Below are 18,239 nucleotides of genomic sequence, written 5' to 3'. Positions count from 1 at the left end.
AGTAAAAATAAAATAACTTTTTGAGGAAAACTGTATTGAATTTACATAGTTTATATGAAAAATGTCTTTCCCATTATATTGTTCAGTAGGGACTTGTCTTAGTTAGGGTTTTACTGTTGTGGACAGACACCATGGCCAAGGCAACTCTTAAAAGGACAACATTTAATTGGGGCTGGCTTACAGGTCCAGAGGTTCAGTCCATTATCATCAAGGGAGCATGGCAGTGTCTAGGCAGACATGGTGCAGGAGGAGCTGAGAGTTCTACATCTCATCTGAAGGCCTCTAGGAGAAGACTGGCTTCCAGGCAGCTAGGATGAGGATCTTAAAGCCCATACCCTCAGTGACACACCTACTCCAAAAGGGCCACATGCTCTAATAGTGCTACTCCCTGGGTCACATTAAGGAAACCATCACAGGACTTCTTTTTTTTGGGGGGGGGGGGGTTCGAGACAGGGTTTCTCTGTATAGCCCTGGCTGTCCTGAAACTCACTTTGTAGACCAGGCTGGCCTCGAACTCAGAAATCTGCCTGCCTCTGCCTCTCGAGTACTAGGATTAAAGGCGTGCATCACAGGACTTCTTAATCTATAAAATCTGCAAAGAGCAAATTTGTGCTAATATTGTGAAACCTTTTCATATCATGCAAAGAGACTGGGTGTGGGAATGGTGCAAAGGGGTCAGAAGGCCCTTTTTAATTTTGACTTTGAATCAGAGGCTTGCTAAGTTGCCAGGCAGTCCTGATACTCACTGTACATTCCAATCTGTCCTCAAACATGTGATCCTCTGACCTTCCTCTCTCACCCTTCCGTCTTAATACAATTTGCCAGCAATAAAATAACAAGCAAATGGAAGCATGCTGCTTGTCCAGTCTTTCTTGCTGTTGTCATAGATTTCATGTCAACATTACAGTAGAAACTTGATACAGTGTCAGTATTTTGAATTGCCTATTTTCTTCCAAAGAAATTTTAAAATGATGAAGCTGCTATGCAGTTTAATACCTAAGCAGGGGTTGAAGAGATGACTCAATGGCTTAAGAGCTGTCATTGCTTTGCTGAGAACCCAGTTTTGATTCCCAGTTCCTACATGGTGGTTCATAACCATCGAGAACTCCACTTCCATGGAATTTGGTGCTTTCTTTTAACCTCTGGGCACTAGCATACATGCAGGCAAAACACACATACAATAACTTTAAATATTTTTTAATTAAAATAATTAAGCAACTTAATGCAAAATTTTTGACCTAGCATATTGATATAGCATATTGACCTAGCATATTGATATAGTTTGTAATAAGAAAGATGCTTATTCAGAGTAACCTGAGAAGTGAATAGATGACTTAAATATAGTAAGCATCTGAAATCCAGATGTTTGCTGTTTGTCATTTTGCTCATATATTGAATACCTAACTTGTGCTAGACATGATACCGGACATTGAAGGTTCAAGAGTATTAGAAAAGACAATATTAAAAAGAAAAATCCTTAATAGAGCTTGTGAGCACAATACAATACATAAGATAAATATATAATGAATGTGTCGTGGCTTCAAGATGAAGCTGGGTGTCAGGAGAGCAGTCCTAAGCAGGAACAGTCAGTTTTGGGAGAGGTAGTGGGAACATGTCCAGGTTCATTCTAGATGAAGTGCCTGGGACCATTCACTGAGAAATGAGGCCTCAGTGGAGATGAGGCACGAGATAGCAAGCAGAGGTATTAGCTGTATTGTGGGCTATGCTGAATGCATTATTTTATTAAATGTTTAATAATAATGCTTAAGTAGAGGGCTGGGAATGTAGTTACATGGTAGAAAATCCTGAGTACTTACCAGTATCAAATACTTGCATAATTAAAACTCAATCAAGTTTATTTATAACAATACCTTTACAGGCATGCTAATGAAACTGCAAAGGATGTACAGTTATCTTTCAGTTTAAAAATTAGACTAATTCTCAAGGTTTTAGTTCTTTTGTTTTTGTCCTTCAATGTCTAGGCCTGTAGAAAACAAAAGCAGTATTCATAACAACTTCAGAGAGAGTAATCAAAACTAGTTAGAAGGCATTAAGGTTCTACCCCATGAGAGTCATTGCTCTGATTGTACTAATAGCTTCCTGGGGCCTAGGAAGGGCTTTGTCAGGGTACTAAATTAATTTTTGAAAATACAGCTCAACTGCTTTCTGTCAACTGTTTATTTGTTGTTTTTCTAGTTGCTTTTAAAAACTTCTCTGATAATGAAAAATGAGTATTTAAGTGCAAATGCTTTTGTATTCAGAAGAAAGTGTATGGCATATTCTAGTGCTTCAGTCATAACTGACTTGCAAAGTTATTGTTAATGAAACAATTCTTAAGGATAAATCTAGCACCTGAAATACTTTAGAAAGGCTATTGTCTTGGCAACAGGAGAGGAACATGATAATAAACTAATCATATGATAGCAGTTTGAAGTACAACATGATAGACTGAAATTCACTAAAGCGTAAACAAAATACTCAATCACCATAGTCTTTAAAATATATAGTCTTCCAAGTCCCTGGAAAAATTGCTCTGATGATTTTTCTGAGTCATTATCTGTTTCCTTTGATCAAAAGTGACACAGTTCTTGCTTCTTTTATAGATTAATTTTGACATTTGAAACTTTATTTAAAATTGTAGTTTATATTGTCTTTTTGCATCTGGCCTCCACTGAACAGTCTGCCTATAATTGTTACAATTCTATTGCTTCTTGAAGCAGGTTTTTCTTTTTAAAAAATTGTTACCTAAAATTCTATTATGAATATACCCAAATTTTTATCCCCTTGATGAAGATTGAGTTTTTCCAGTATTGGTGTATTAAAAATAGCATTGCTGTGACATTCTTGTAGCTATCATTGAATGTGTAATATTTCAATATAATTTTAAGGATGCTCTTTTATCTACTTATTAATTCACACACTGCAGACTCAGCATCTGTAATGTAATTGACATAAAAATCTCAAAACACTCACTAGGTGTACTGGCTAGTTTTGTGTCAACTTGACAAGCTGGAGTTATCACAGAGAAAGGAGCTTCAGTTGAGGAAATGCCTCCATGAGATCCAACTGTAAGGCATTTTCTCAATTAGTGATCAAGGAGGAAAGGCCCCTTGTGGGTGGGACCATCCCTGGGCTGGTAGTCTTGGGTTCTATAAGAGAGCAGGCTGAGCAAGCCAGAGGAAGCAAGCCAGTAAGTAACATCCCTCCATGGCCTCTGCATCAGCGCCTGCTTTCTGACCTGCTTGAGTTCCAGTCCTGACTTCCTTGGTGATGAACAGCAGTATGGAAGTGTAAGCCGAATAAACCCTTTCCTCCCCAACTTGCTTCTTGGTCATGATGTTTGTGCAGGAATAGAAACCCTGACTAAGACACTAGGCTTGCCAGAGGAAACTGGTGATCATACTAACAAAGCTTTAACTTTACCGTGCCAGGCAGGCTACAGGTAGGACTACCCTCCTAGTTTGTACAGTGTCTCAAAAAGCAGCTTAGGGAAACAGCACTTCCTGCGTAGCTTGGAGGCTAAGGCTCCTGAGAGGGTAGTTTCAGTCCAGGCTTTATCAGAGTTTTCTAGTTTCTATGTCTAATGTGTATCTTTTAATGTTTTTTGTTTGGTTGTTTTTGTTATTTGGGTGTTTTGTTTTTTTGGTTTGGTTTGGGTTTTTTTTGTTTTTGTTTTGTTTTTGGTTTTTTCGAGGCGGGGTTTTTCTGTATAGCCCTGGCTGCCCTGGAACTCACTCTGTAGACCAGGCTGGCCTCGAACTCAGAAATCTGCCTGCCTCTGCCTCCCAAGTGTTGGGATTAAAGGTGTGTGCCACCACTGCCCAGCATCTTTTAATGTTTTTAAGTTGTTCTTTTACAAATGTTTCCCCTAATTCTAAAAACTCAATCATTCTGTTTAACATTTGCATATTTCAATATATTTATTTTGAAATAATATAATTGGTGGAAAGAAATAGTGGCATAATATGCAAAAAACATAGAATTGTAATACCTTGAAACTGGTGAGTTTTATGGTCTGTTAATTATAAAGCTGTTAAGTAGATAAACTTTAGTTAGAAGTTCAGAAACCAAACCCTAGACCTGCCAGTCTATAAGCTGCTTATGTAGTCAGTCAGTAAATATTTGAGTACTTCCTGCTACAGAAATTAACTAGCAAATTGACATTGTCCTGCTACTCAGTGTGTGTCGGGGAGTGTGAGTGTGTATGTATACATAGAAAGAGGCACACTGCACAGGAAGCTTACAGTTGTAGTCAGGGACTGCTGGTGTGAACAGAATGGTGTTTGCCATATAAGACTTTTTTTTTGAAGAGTAGTAGAAAGCCCTTAAGTTTCAAAGACAAGGGTGTGATGACTTGTTTGTGTCTTGGCAAGAAAATTTTGGATGCATTAAAGAATTTTGATCCATGTCCAAGAGTGGAAAGAGGCACACAGACTAGAGTGTAGTTTTAGTGAAAGGTGATGTGAAGTTTGAGCCTAGGGTGGAAGAAAGGGGAGGCATTGAGGTGAGCTCTAAACCCCTGGGGTCCAGAACTTGAAGGTGTAGAGGAAGAAGGGGGAGGTATCTTTATAGATTGAACTTCATTGAGTTTTAGGTTAAGATATTCTAAAATTCGCCTTTTGTCTTCTTTTTTGCTCTCTTCAAACGTTGTATAATCCAAGCTGGCCTGAACTCACCATGTAGCCCAGACCTGCCTCAAACTTGTGATCCTCCTCCTGCCGGCCTATTTAATGTTGAAATTACAAGTGTAAGTTGCCATTGTTACCTTTAGAAACATATCTGTACAATTTGTCAGAAGCAAGGTTGGGAGGATCTCTGGTCTGAGTAGTTTGGAATATTTTTACCTTGACTGTTATCTTTGTTTCAGTAACAACTGTGGTTTGTTTGATTTCTCCTCAGTGTTTGACTTTCATCAAGCAGCTGATGGTATCCAGGAACAGCAGAGACAAGAGCAAGCAGGAAAAAAGTATGACATATATATTTCATTTACATCCTTATGTATAAATTTTGAGCCAAGATGAAGCAAAATAAAACCCCAGATAGATAAGAATAGTTCCCTAGGCTTCAGAGAAGACCAGTTAGTTAGATTATACAAATAAGCTTATAGGAAATTGCACAAATAGGAAATAATCATATGTAACTTTCTTCTTTGAAAAGATCTGACAACAAGACTTATATCTTCCTTGTGTAACTTGAAGCTGTTTTGATCTGTTTTTAAGTTTGGGTACCACAAAAAAGGGTATTGGCCCTGTATATTCCTCTAAAGCTGCTCGGAGTGGACTTCGGATGTGTGATCTTGTTTCTGACTTTGATGGCTTCTCTGAGAGGTAAAAGACTTTTTTTTTTAATATTAAAAAGCAAACAGATTTTTAAGACCCAGAGTACAAAATTGTAGCATCAATATTCACATTTACTTCATAAAAAATAACCTGATGATTGTGTAAGAATGGTATCCTAAGAGGACAGAACCAACCATACTGTTTGTGAGGACTGGCATATGAACTGGTTTTCCATGAAAGGAAATGTTCTCAGTGTGGCATTCTGATGTGCTAACCATGTCTTAGGTAGGATCTTATCTTTGATATTTGAGGTTCAGGGACCCATTATGTCTTCCCATCTAGAAATAATTAGCCTTCAATGTTTTGGTAAATTTTTTGGATATGTCTTTAAAAGTAGAAATGCTGTACTGACATATTCTTTATAAAATGATTTTTCATGGGAAGTGTAGTTATATACTTGCACTGGCAGGCCACGCACTGAAAAGTCCTAGAGATAGTTGCTACCGTCTAAGTGTCATGTGGACTGACCCTCTCATTTTTTTACACAGTAGAATATAATCTGTTTTGTATTTTCAGATTTTAGTTATTTCAATCCTTTTTCTTCAACCACACACATCACCTTCATTATATTTTGTCTTAAACATGAAAATGTATCTTGAGTGCATAATTGATTCATGTTTTACTTCAATTTCATTTCTCCAAAAGTAACTTCAGTTTCCAAACTAATTTGCTTTTAAGACCATTTATAAGGCACAGAAACCACTTGACTTGGATGATATTATTTAAAGTATTCTGTAACATAGTTAATGCCATGATCTGTTTATTTCTCAGGTTCAAAGTTCTAGCTAACCAGTATAAATCTATATACCCGACTTTGGAAATAGACATCGAAGGTGAATTACAGCAACTCAAGGTAATGCTTTCTTAGCTCAGCAATGGACTTTTAAATACTAACTTGCCAAACTGACATTTGAGTTTTTCATCCATTTCAGCTTTGTGTATTAACTAGTGACCAGTCATCCCTGGACATAGCATGTCTGTGTGACTTCACACAGTTGAGTCTCAATGGAAAACTGGATGGGAAAGGGAATGAGATGTGAAAGTAGCCAAATGATAGGTCTCAAATACACTTGCAGGAAACTTAGATGTTATTTAAGAGACCATGGAAAGCTATTGGAGAATTTTGAACACAAGGAAGCCCAGATTTGCATTATGAAGAAACCATAGAAAGCCACAGTGTGAAAACTTGTAAAGTTGGCTGGTAGGATTGATAATAGTTCCTGAGACAGCTAACTTTACTGGCCACCAGAGAAGACTATCATAGCTTCATAGAGAGTCATAGCTGTGAGATGCCTGAATTAGTAGAGCCTTCTCAATCATTGGTAAATCTCACATTGTTTCCTAGATGCCTGGTGATTATTTCTTTAAAACTGTTAATTTTGTTTTCAGAACTGAGTAAGAATCTACATACCATATGCCATTCCTTAATAGTTGTAGACCTTAAGTCTGTTTATGATTTTTTAAAAATTTATTTATTATTAAACATAAGTACATTGTGTAGCTGTCTTCAGACGCACCAGAAGAGGGCATCAGATCTTGTTACGGGTGGTTGTGAGCCACCATGTGGTTGCTGGGATTTGAACTCGGGGCCTTTGGAAGAACAGTCAGTGGGTGCTCTTACCTGCTGAGCCATCTCACCAGCCCTTGTTTATGATTCTTTTAAATTGGGTGTGGTGGCCTACACCGGTAATTCTTGTACTTTAGAGGTGGAAGCAGGAAGTTGATCACAAGTTGAAGTACATACTGAGGTAGAGCTCAGCCTTGAGCAGGGCGAGGGTGGGAGTGGGGTGGGGCTCAAGGGGAGAAAAAAAACCAAACAACAAAAGAAACCAAAGAAGATTTTCATAAGTAACATATATTGAACCAGGGCTTTGTTTTGGGCATATAGAAAGGACTAAAATATAAGTAAGAGATTAAAGACAAGTGCGAAGGAGGGGCCAGAGACATTCATAACAGGTGCAACGTATACATTCAGGTGCCTGGTAAGCAGCTTCTGCAATTATTATCCCTGGTGTTCATAGTCAAAACCAGGATTTATTGCAGCTGTACTGCAGTCCCCAGGGAAACTCTTATTTACAGTTGTTACATGAATTCTGAAGTTGAACATTACTAGCAACTCATGTTAGTACTTGGTACTCTCGACTAATGACATACTGCAGTGTTGTTGTCAGAAAGAATGACAGCACCCAGTCACTAATGTTTGAAAATTTGACAGTATAGTTTGTGTCCTTACCACATTTTGGTGTCTGATTTGAACTTGAAAATTGTTGGTTACATAGATTATAAATGCAGCTTTTCAAATACCTAAAATTAATTAAAAGTGCCGTCTAATATAAACAGATATAAGCTCTTTTTATTCTTCCTGAAAGCTAGTTTATGAAGTGAGCATTTGCACTGTTGCCAGTGAAGTTGTTATAGAACTTTTAAATGTTACAGCGCATGTGTATGTGTGTGGCTCAGGACCTCACACATGCTAGGTAAGTACTCTGCTACTGTGCCACATCCCTAGCCCTTGCATTACTAATCACTCTTTTCTGAGAGACCAGAGCTAATCCAAATGTTGCACTAGGATGAGCTGTCACCAGTGCCTTTCTGTTTTGGTTTGTCAGTTTCCACTGTGGAAGGCCAGGTAGTTTACTCTTTGACTGGTGTTACAATGTATTAGTGCACATGGAAACTGGTTTTTGTCTTTGTGTAGGGTTATATGGAAAGGATTAAACCGATGGTGAAAGATGGAGTTTATTTCCTATATGAGGCCCTCCATGGACCACCCAAGAAAATCTTGGTAGAAGGTGCAAACGCAGCATTGTTAGATATTGATTTTGGTAAGTGAGATATGATTTATAGGGAGTTTGACTGAGCTCAAAGTACTTAGATATGAATATTAATGTTAGCATTAGGAGGTTATAAATAGTGCATTTAGCTTGTGTATTTGGGAATGAGGTAGCTTGTCAATATAGTTAAGTTTTTGTTGGTTTTTTTTTTTTTTAAAGAATATTGTAGCAACCACAGTATACGTTTTATAGTTCATTAAAAATGGAATCATTTGGATTCTGTGGGTTTGGAGTTCTGCAGATTGTGAATTGTTGATTTATTCAACTACTGTTTCTCTGGAACTGTAAAATGATAAGATCACCTTTAAGTCTTTTAAAATATAAAAATTGGATTAAGCATATTTTGAGATCTAGGAAAGCCTGTTTATGCTAACTCTGTGCATGAGACTTTGATAGACTCGGTCTTTCTTCCATCCTCAGGGCTAGGCTGAACTTACCTAGATGACTGTCTGCCGTAGTTTGTTGGTGGTCACATCTAAACGTTTTCTTAGACTGCTAACAGTTCTGGGGAACATTTCTTTTTTATTTGTTTATTTTTGTTTTATGGTTTGAGTGTTTTGCCTGCATGTATTTTGTACACCACATGGATGAAGGGGCCTTGGAGGCCTGAAGTCCTTGGATCTCCTGGAAATAGAGTTACAGGTGGCTGTTGAGCCATCATTTGGGTGCTGGTAATCAAAGCTGGGTCCTCTGGAAGAGCAGCAAGTGCTCTTACTTCCCTCAGCCTCTTGACATTTCATTGACTCTAGATACTAACTAATTAAAGAGAATATATTTGTATATAATAGATACAGTATCCTTTTATCCTATAGTATGCCTTCTCAATCTGGAAAAGGAGTATAATTAGCAGGGCGAATGGTTAAGTATGACAGGAAGGAAAATGCATCTTCATAATTGTTCCTGTGATTTGAGGGTTTCTCTGAATAGAGTTTAAAAGCTGGGGAAATGTTGAACATCACAAACTTCCTGTTGCCCAGGGTCCTGCTGCACCCTAAATATGTCCACCTGGGAGTCATTTGCTTGGAATTAACAGGACCTAGTCAAAATATGTAGGAGGGTTTTTACATAAGATCCTCTGTAATTAATTAGTCATTATGTACTGTAGAGCCAAGATAACAACTGCACATGTTTTGCGGTTCTCTCTAACTAAAGCTCTAACTACCTGCATTTTTAACTGTGTTTTAACATAGACAAAGAGACTCAGAGCTAAAACATTGAGCACTTGAGAACAGTGACAATTATGGTCTAGTCTGTCAGATGCATGGTCTTAATGGTAATTCTGTGTTACAGTGTTTGTATACATGTGTTCATCTTAGTGGGTTTTTTGTTTGTTTTCTATTTTTTAGGAACTTACCCTTTTGTAACCTCTTCAAACTGTACTGTTGGAGGTGTTTGTACAGGTTTGGGCATGCCCCCTCAAAATGTTGGAGAAGTATATGGAGTTGTGAAAGCTTACACCACTAGAGTTGGTATTGGTGCCTTTCCCACAGAGCAAGACAATGTAAGTTTATTTCTCAGTAAGAAAACCATGTTTCCCTCACCCCAACCTAAACAGACTCCTGCTTCTCTCTTCATTTACAAGGATCATTTGTTGTGTTTGCCTTAAAACTTTCCGGAAAACTATAAAACTTTAGATCCTGGAATGACTAGATAGGTTTGTCTGTTTAAATAAATTTTAATAACATATTTGTTTTTGAGCTTTCCCTTTGTTATGAAAATTACTTGAGAAATTTAAAAGAAGGAAAAATGTATTTTTGTTGTTGTTTATGGTTTGAAGTCTGGTTAGCCTGTTCTGTTTCTGGGCCAGTGATAAGACAGTACGTCTACTGTGGCAGAAGGGCATGGTGTAGGAAAGCCCATCACCTCACCTTATGCAGTTAGGAAGCTGCAAGTGAGAGCAGCACGCAAGAAGTAGGCTTACCTTTAAAGGCATACCACAGGAACCTCTGTCCTCCAATAAGGTCCTGCCTCCTAATATTCAATTTAGCTGTGAACTTATTAATGGACCAATTAGGATACAGTCACCTCACAATATAACTGTTTATTATGTCAGTCTACACTTGACCTGTATATAGCATTGTAAAAATGTTAGCTTAAAATTTTTAAAAATAGAATCAAAACCAAATATATACCAAGTAATGCCATTTCCATGGAATTCCCATTTTCGTCTCATTTCACGAAGATGTTTATCAAAAGAGATGGGGGGGGTTGTTTGTTGTTTTGTGTGTGTGTGTGTGTGTGTATTATAATTCCCTGGATATATATACTGCTCTGATATTCTAACTCAAAAATTCTGTTATCCAGGAAATTGGAGAATTACTACAAACACGGGGTAGAGAATTTGGAGTAACTACTGGAAGGAAAAGAAGATGCGGCTGGTTGGACCTTGTTTCACTCAAATATGCTCATATGATCAATGGATTTACTGCGTGAGTATTGTTAAGAAACATTTAGGAAATGGTGGGCAGTTGGTAACCACAGATTGGATTCTGTAGAAAGTAAACTTGAGAGTCCCCAACAGAGAAGTTTCATTTGTTTGCCTCCAGAATGAAATCAGTTTCAGAAGTGGAATGAGATACAGGAAAAAGTGCGCAGGAAGAGACCCCAGGGTTATTCTGGATACCCAGTGCTTTAGAAAGAATGCTGATCCTCTGACCTCATGCGTATTTGTATAGAGGGCAGTAGCAGGATGGGTAGGCAGGTCAGAGCAGGAGGAGGCCTCCATGGGTGGATAGCATTAACAGTGTATGCATATAAAAAAGTGGAGATGGTGCATGGAGACTTAGTATGACTGCATGGACTCACCTTTCTGAGTCCCACTTTTGTCATCTTTAAATCAAGGTGATGGTATAAGCTGAGATACACACTGTCCAGAAAATATGTCATTGAAAATATGCTGTAAATGTGTTTGTATCTGGATTAATTAGGCTAAACTTCTAAACAGGCTTTTTTTTAAGACAACAAACAAAACAAAACAAAACAAAAAACTCCAAAATTTATGGATCAGAACCCCAAACCTAGTGTTTTATCTAATTTTCACAGATTTTTCCCTTAAAATCCTCTTTTCCAGTCAGTTTTCAAGAAACTTTGATGTATCATGAAGAGGTCGCTTCCTTCCTTTGTCAGTTTCTGACCAGAAGGGTGGAGGTGATGTTAACCAGAATGAAGAACGGGGCTGGTAGCATGTGTGGAAATGTACTTAATATCTTGTGATTATGTGGAACAATGTGTTCTGCTGTGTCCCTCTGGCACAAAGTGCATCCTTAACTCCAGGCAGACTTCCCACAGTTGTCCCTCATTGAGAAAGCTGAGCAAGTGTGAAACCACCAGTGAAAATCTGTCGTAATTACTAGAAAGTAACCTGGATGTACTATGAAGACTACATGTCCATGCAATGTCCTCATCAGTGTGATGTTTATGTGCGGCACGCTTTCAAGTACAGTTCTAACTAGTTTTCAGACTTGCTTTGGAACTTTGAGCTTTGCATGAATTTTCTTACTCCTGTATTAGTCTTACTGGATGCCAAAAGTATGCTGTTTCAACAATGTCTTTTCTTTCAAAATTAGGTTGGCCCTTACCAAGTTGGATATTTTGGATATGTTTACGGAAATCAAAGTTGGGGTTGCTTACAAATTAGATGGGGAAATCATACCTCATTTCCCAGGTATTCTTTTGTTTTTTAAGCTGTGCCTAAAATTTATAAGATTATTATGACCTATTATAAGTTATATTATTATTTAACTATATATTATATATGATATATAATTGCTACTTATTTATAAGATTATCTTTCACAGGCTTGGTTTTTACTGATAGTACAGATAAGCATTTTGTTTAAAACTGGCATTAACTTGAGTGTTGGGTCACAAGTATGAGCTTTAACTCAGAATAAGAAAGGTTTGGCTCATGCTACTTCAAGCTTTCAACTTTCTTAATTTATAGTAATTGACATACACAAACTAAGTATGGTGCTGAGTGCCTGAAGCCCAGCTACTTAGGAGCCTAAGGCAAGAGGCTCTCTTGAACTCAGGAGTTCAGAGTTAGTCTGGGCAGTATATAGTAAGACCCCTCTCCTTAACCAACATCAAAGTCGGGGAGAGAGAAAATAACTTAAAGTGACTGATTTCCATAGAGGAGGAGTTCTCTCTTCCTGGGGAATAAAGGATAAAAGGAAAGACTTGTGTCTTATGGTGTGCTCTTTCTTGGTACATCAGCTTACTCCACCCTCCAAGCCCCACAGTGATTTTGCTAACCTCTCTGAAGCTTGTAGGTGAAGGAGATGCCTACTTCACGCAGTACAGTTTTGTGAAGCCTGTCTTAAGTTACTTGAGAGTTAGGTCAATGCTCCTATTGTTAGAAATGGAAATCACTGATTTTTCAGATAGTGTTCCTAAACATCAAGGAAATGCAAATTGAAGCAATGTTGAAAACCTTAATGAACCTTGGCAGACTGGGAAGCTTTTGTGACTCTAAGACTAGATGTTCATGGAGAATAATTTTCTGTCATCTTTCCAATTTTTCTTACAGAAAACTAGGCATCTGTTAACATTTTATGACACCGTTGCTTGGAAAACTGATTATTCAAGCATATGTTTATATCTTGGTCATTAATGCTACCTCAAAGCTGTTTTAAGAGTTCTAATATAGCTTAAGTACCAAAGAAAATAGTATGATCAAATATAGTTACATGGCAAAATATGTCATAATTATACATCAAATTGTTTAAAATATTAAAAACTCAGAAACATAAAATTTGTGCCTTTTTTTGGTAGTTGTTTTTGTTTTGTTAAGCTGACTTAGGCCAGATTCCTCCAGAACTACTCCCAAGATGGTGATTTTCCTCCATGAAGTGCTTTGAATTTTCTCAGAAACCTGCTTATGGTGAGAGCAGTGGTACCTGGAGTGTCACTCCTTGCTGTGTCTCACATACGGAGAGGAGATTAGAGAGACTCAGATTCTGTTGTCTTCCTCTGAGCACTGTGGACTTTTACTTTAGGGAAACATTGAATTGATGGATGGTCATCTTGAACTTGTATCATTTGGTTTGGTTTTGTTAATGTTCTTATGGAAAGCCTATTATGTTTCCACAAACCTCTCTAGGTGGTACATGGTATGAATCATTCTTGAGACTCTCCACTCAGAAGAGGGAAACCTGAGCTTTGTACCACACTGTCTACTATGTAGTCTGTAGTCTGAGAAACTGCTCGTCATTTATAGTGCACATGCAGATTCTAGTAGGGGCTATATAAAGAAAGACATCAGGTGGAATAATAAAGAAAAATTTCATCCCACAGTCGATTTCCCAGAGGATTGAAGGTGTACCAACCTTGTGTGAAGTTGCTGTTGTATTCACACAATTAATACTATAGAAATTCAAGATGCTCCAGAAGCAGAAGGCTTGAAGTTTGGTCCAGCTCATTCTCCAGCCACTGTAACTGATGCTGTAACCCTGTAATCGTCTCCATTTACAGTGTGTAATCATGCTCTTGAAGAAATGTTGTCTTATAAACTATCACCCAGGTGGCTGAGTGCTGGTTCTCACCTTTCTAAAGGTCTGGAAATGAAATTATGACACGAGTCATAAGGATGACTGATGATTTTGATAATGTCAGTCATTTGAACTGGCCATAATGGTTCATGTTTCTGATCCCATGATTTGGATAGGCTTTAAAGAAGGAGGATTGCCAAAAGTATAAGGCCAGCCTGGAAAGAAGAGAAAACTATGCCAATAAATAAATAAATAAATAAATAAGTCATTTGGCAATAAGTGCTGTGTTCTATAAACACATATACTCCTTAACTTTTAGCAAACCAAGAAGTCTTAAATAAAGTGGAAGTTCAGTATAAGACTCTCCCAGGATGGAACACAGACATATCTAATGCAAGGACATTTAAGGAGCTACCTGTCAACGCACAAAATTATGTTCGGTTTATTGAAGATGAGCTTCAAATACCAGGTAAATACTTTATGAGCAGCTGTCTATTCGTCTGTAGGGTATTTTGTTTGTTTGTTTTTGTTTTTTTGTTTGGGTTTTTTTGTTTTGGGGTTGGGGTTTTTTTTTTTTGTTTTGGTTTAGTTTTGGTTTCTGCTTTTTGTTGCTTTTTGATTTCCCTGGGATGTTGACTCATCAGAAAATGATTTTTTTTTCTTTTTTTTTTTAATTTTTAATATTTTTATTACATATTTTCCTCAATTACATTTCCAATGCTATCCCAAAAGTCCCCCATAGCGCCCCCCACTTCCCTACCCACCCATTCCCATTCTTTTGGCCCTGGCATTCCCCTATATTGGGGCATATAAAGTTTGCAAGTGCAATGAGCCTCTCTTTCCATTGATGGCCGACTAGGTCATCTTTCGATACATATGCAGCTAGAGACAAGAGCTCCGGGGTTCTGGTTAGTACATCATGTTGTTCCAACAATAGGGTTGCAGATCCCTTTAGCTCCTTGGGTACTTTCTCTAGCTTCTCCATTGGGAGCCCTGTGATACATCCAATAGCTGACTGTGAACATCCACTCCTGTGTTTGCTAGGCCCCGGCATCGTCTCACAAGAGACAGCTATATTTGGGTCCTTTCAGCAAAATCTTGCTAGTGTATGCAATGGTGTCAGCGTTTAGAAGCTGATTATGGGATGGATCCCTGGATACGGCAGTCTCTAAATGGTCCATCCTTTCATCACAGCTACGAACTTTGTCTCTGTAACTCCTTCCCTGGGTGTTTTGTTCCCAATTCTAAGAAGGTGCACAGTGTCCACACTTTGGTCTTCATTCTTCTTGAGTTTCATGCGTTTAGAAAATTGTATCTTATATCTTGGGTATCCTAAGTTTTGGGCTAATATCCACTTATCAGTGAATACATATTGTGTGAGTTCTTTTGTGATTGTGTTACTTCACTCAAGATGATGCCCTCCAGGTCCATCCATTTGGCTAGGAATTTCATAAATTCATTCTTTTTTTTTTTTCCACTGTTTTTTTTATTACATATTTTCCTCAATTACATTTCCAATGCTATCCCAAAAGTCCCCCATAGCGCCCCCCACTTCCCTACCCTCCCATTCCCATTCTTTTGGCCCTGGCATTCCCCTATATTGGGGCATATAAAGTTTGCAAGTCCAATGGGCCTCTCTTTCCAGTGATGGCCGACTAGGCCATCTTTCGATACATATGCAGCTAGAGACAAGAGCTCCGGGGTACTGGTTAGTTCATCATGTTGTTCCAACTATAGGGTTGCAGATCCCTTTAGCTCCTTGGGTACTTTCTCTAGCTTCTCCATTGGGAGCCCTGTGATCCATCCAATAGCTGACTGTGAGCATCCACTCCTGTGTTTGCTAGGCCCCTGCATAGTCTCACAAGAGACAGTTATCTTTGGGTCCTTTCAGCAAAATCTTGCTAGTGTATGCAATGGTGTCAGCGTTTAGAAGCTGATTATGGGATGGATCCCAGGATACGGCAGTCTCTAGATGGTCCATCCTTTCATCACAGCTCCGAACTTTGTCTCTGTAACTCCTTCCCTGGGTGTTTTGTTCCCAATTCTAAGAAGGGGCACAGTGTCCACATTTTGGTCTTCATTCTTCTTGAGTTTCATGCGTTTAGCAAATTGTATCTTATATCTTGGGTATCCTAAGTTTTGGGCAAATATCCACTTATCAGTGAATACATATTGTGTGAGTTCCTTTGTGATTGTGTTACCTCACTCAAGATGATGCCCTCCAGGTCCATCCATTTGGCTAGGAATTTCATAAATTCATTCTTTTTAATAGCTGAGTAGTACTCCATTGTGTAAATGTACCATAATTTCTGTATCCATTCCTCTGTTGAGGGACATCTGGGTTCTTTCCAGAATCTGGCTATTATAAATAGGGCTGCTATGAACATAGTGGAGCATGTGTCCTTCTTACTGGTTGGGACATCTTCTGGATATATGCCCAGAAGAGGTATTGCTGGATCCTCCGGTAGTACTATGTCCAGTTTTCTGAGGAACCGCCAGACTGATTTCCAGAGTGGTTGTACAAGCTTGCAATCCCACCAACAATGGAGAAGTGTTCCTCTTTCTCCACATCCTCGCCAGCATCTGCTGTCACCTGAATTTTTGATCTTAGCCATTCTGACTGGTGTGAGGTGGAATCTCAGGGTTGTTTTGATTTGCATTTCCCTGATGATTAAGGATGTTGAACATTTTTTCAGGTGCTTCTCTGCCATTCGGTATTCCTCAGGTGAGAATTCTTTGTTCAGTTCTGAGCCCCATTTTTTAATGGGGTTATTTGACTTTCTGGAGTCCACCTTCTTGAGTTCTTTATATATATTGGATATTAGTCCCTTGTCTGATTTAGGATAGGTGAAGATCCTTTCCCAATCTGTTGGTGGTTTTTTTGTCTTATTGATGGTGTCTTTAGCCTTGCAGAAGCTTTGTAGTTTCATGAGGTCCCATTTGTCAATTCTCGATCTTACAGCACAAGCCATTACTGTTCTATTCAGGAATTTTTCCCCTGTGCCCATATCTTCAAGGCTTTTCCCCACTTTCTCCTCTATAAGTTTCAGTGTCTCTGGTTTTATGTGAAGTTCCTTGATCCACTTAGACTTGACCTTAGTACAAGGAGATAGGAATGGATCGATTCGCATTCTTCTACATGTTAACAACCAGTTGTGCCAGCACCATTTGTTGAAAATGCTGTCTTTCTTCCACTGGATGTTTTTAGCTCCCTTGTCGAAGATCAAGTGACCGTAGGTGTGTGGGTTCATTTCTGGGTCTTCAATTCTATTCCATTGGTCTATTTGTCTGTCACTATACCAGTACCATGCAGTTTTTATCACAATTGCTCTGTAGTAGAGCTTTAGGTCCGGCATGGTGATTCCACCAGAGGTTCTTTTATCCTTGAGAAGAGTTTTTGCTATCCTAGGTTTTTTGTTATTCCAGATGAATTTGCAGATTGCACTTTCTAATTCGTTGAAGAATTGATTTGGAATTTTGATGGGGATTGCATTGAATCTGTAGATTGCTTTTGGCAAGATAGCCATTTTTACAATGTTGATCCTGCCAATCCATGAGCATGGGAGATCTTTCCATCTTCTGAGATCTTCTATAATTTCTTTCTTCAGAGACTTGAAGTTTTTATTATACAGATCTTTCACTTCCTTAGTTAGAGTCACGCCAAGATATTTTATATTATTTGTGACTATTGAGAAGGGTGTTGTTTCCCTAATTTCTTTCTCAGCCTGTTTATTCTTTGTGTAGAGAAAGGCCATTGATTTGTTTGAGTTAATTTTATATCCAGCTACTTCACCGAAGCTGTTTATCAGGCTTAGGAGTTCTCTGGTGGAATTTTTAGGGTCACTTATATATACTATCATATCATCTGCAAAGAGTGATATTTTGACTTCATCTTTTCCAATTTGTATCCCTTTGATCTCCTTTTGTTGTCGAATTGCTCTGGCTAGGACTTCAAGTACAATGTTGAATAGGTATGGAGAAAGTGGACAGCCTTGTCTAGTCCCTGATTTTAGAGGGATTGCTTCAAGCTTCTCACCATTTACTTTGATGTTGGCTACTGGTTTGCTGTAGATTGCTTTTATCATGTTTAGGTATGGGCCTTGAATTCCTGATCTTTCCAAGACTTTTATCATGAATGGGTGTTGGATCTTGTCAAATGCTTTTTCCGCATCTAACGAGATGACCATGTGGTTTTTGTCTTTGAGTTTGTTTATATACTGGATTACGTTGATGGATTTCCGTATATTGAACCATCCCTGCATCCCTGGGATGAAACCTACTTGGTCAGGATGGATGATTGTTTTGATGTGTTCTTGGATTCGGTTAGCAAGAACTTTATTGAGGATTTTTGCATCAATATTCATAAGGGATATTGGTCTGAAGTTTTCTATCTTTGTTGGGTCTTTTTGTGGTTTAGGTATCAGAGTAATTGTGGCTTCATAGAATGAGTTGGGTAGAGTACCTTCTGTTTCTATTTTGTGGAATAGTTTGTGAAGAACTGGGATTAGATCTTCTTTGAAGGTCTGATAGAACTCTGCACTGATCCCATCTGGTCCTGGGCTTTTTTTAGTTGGGAGA

General features: G+C 38.4%; 1 protein-coding gene across 1 annotated transcript in view; it reads left to right on the top strand.

Moving 5' to 3' along the window:
- Adss2 (adenylosuccinate synthase 2) overlaps positions 1 to 18,239 on the top strand; it is a 40,914-nt gene that overhangs the window by 14,971 nt on the left and 7,704 nt on the right. Inside the window, exons 5-12 of the mRNA XM_021162933.3 lie at positions 4,900 to 4,966; positions 5,220 to 5,327; positions 6,111 to 6,192; positions 8,038 to 8,164; positions 9,520 to 9,674; positions 10,478 to 10,602; positions 11,740 to 11,837; positions 13,981 to 14,130. Of these exons, the coding sequence (XP_021018592.1) occupies positions 4,900 to 4,966; positions 5,220 to 5,327; positions 6,111 to 6,192; positions 8,038 to 8,164; positions 9,520 to 9,674; positions 10,478 to 10,602; positions 11,740 to 11,837; positions 13,981 to 14,130 (912 nt within the window). The remainder of the gene's footprint in view (positions 1 to 4,899; positions 4,967 to 5,219; positions 5,328 to 6,110; positions 6,193 to 8,037; positions 8,165 to 9,519; positions 9,675 to 10,477; positions 10,603 to 11,739; positions 11,838 to 13,980; positions 14,131 to 18,239) is intronic.

Source organism: Mus caroli, unplaced genomic scaffold, assembly GCF_978045245.1.
Source record: "Mus caroli unplaced genomic scaffold, Mus_caroli_1 scaffold_1, whole genome shotgun sequence".
Lineage (NCBI taxonomy): Eukaryota > Metazoa > Chordata > Mammalia > Rodentia > Muridae > Mus > Mus caroli.
The sequence above is the reverse complement of the archived record's forward strand: the minus strand, read 5'-3'. Positions and strand labels throughout refer to the sequence as shown.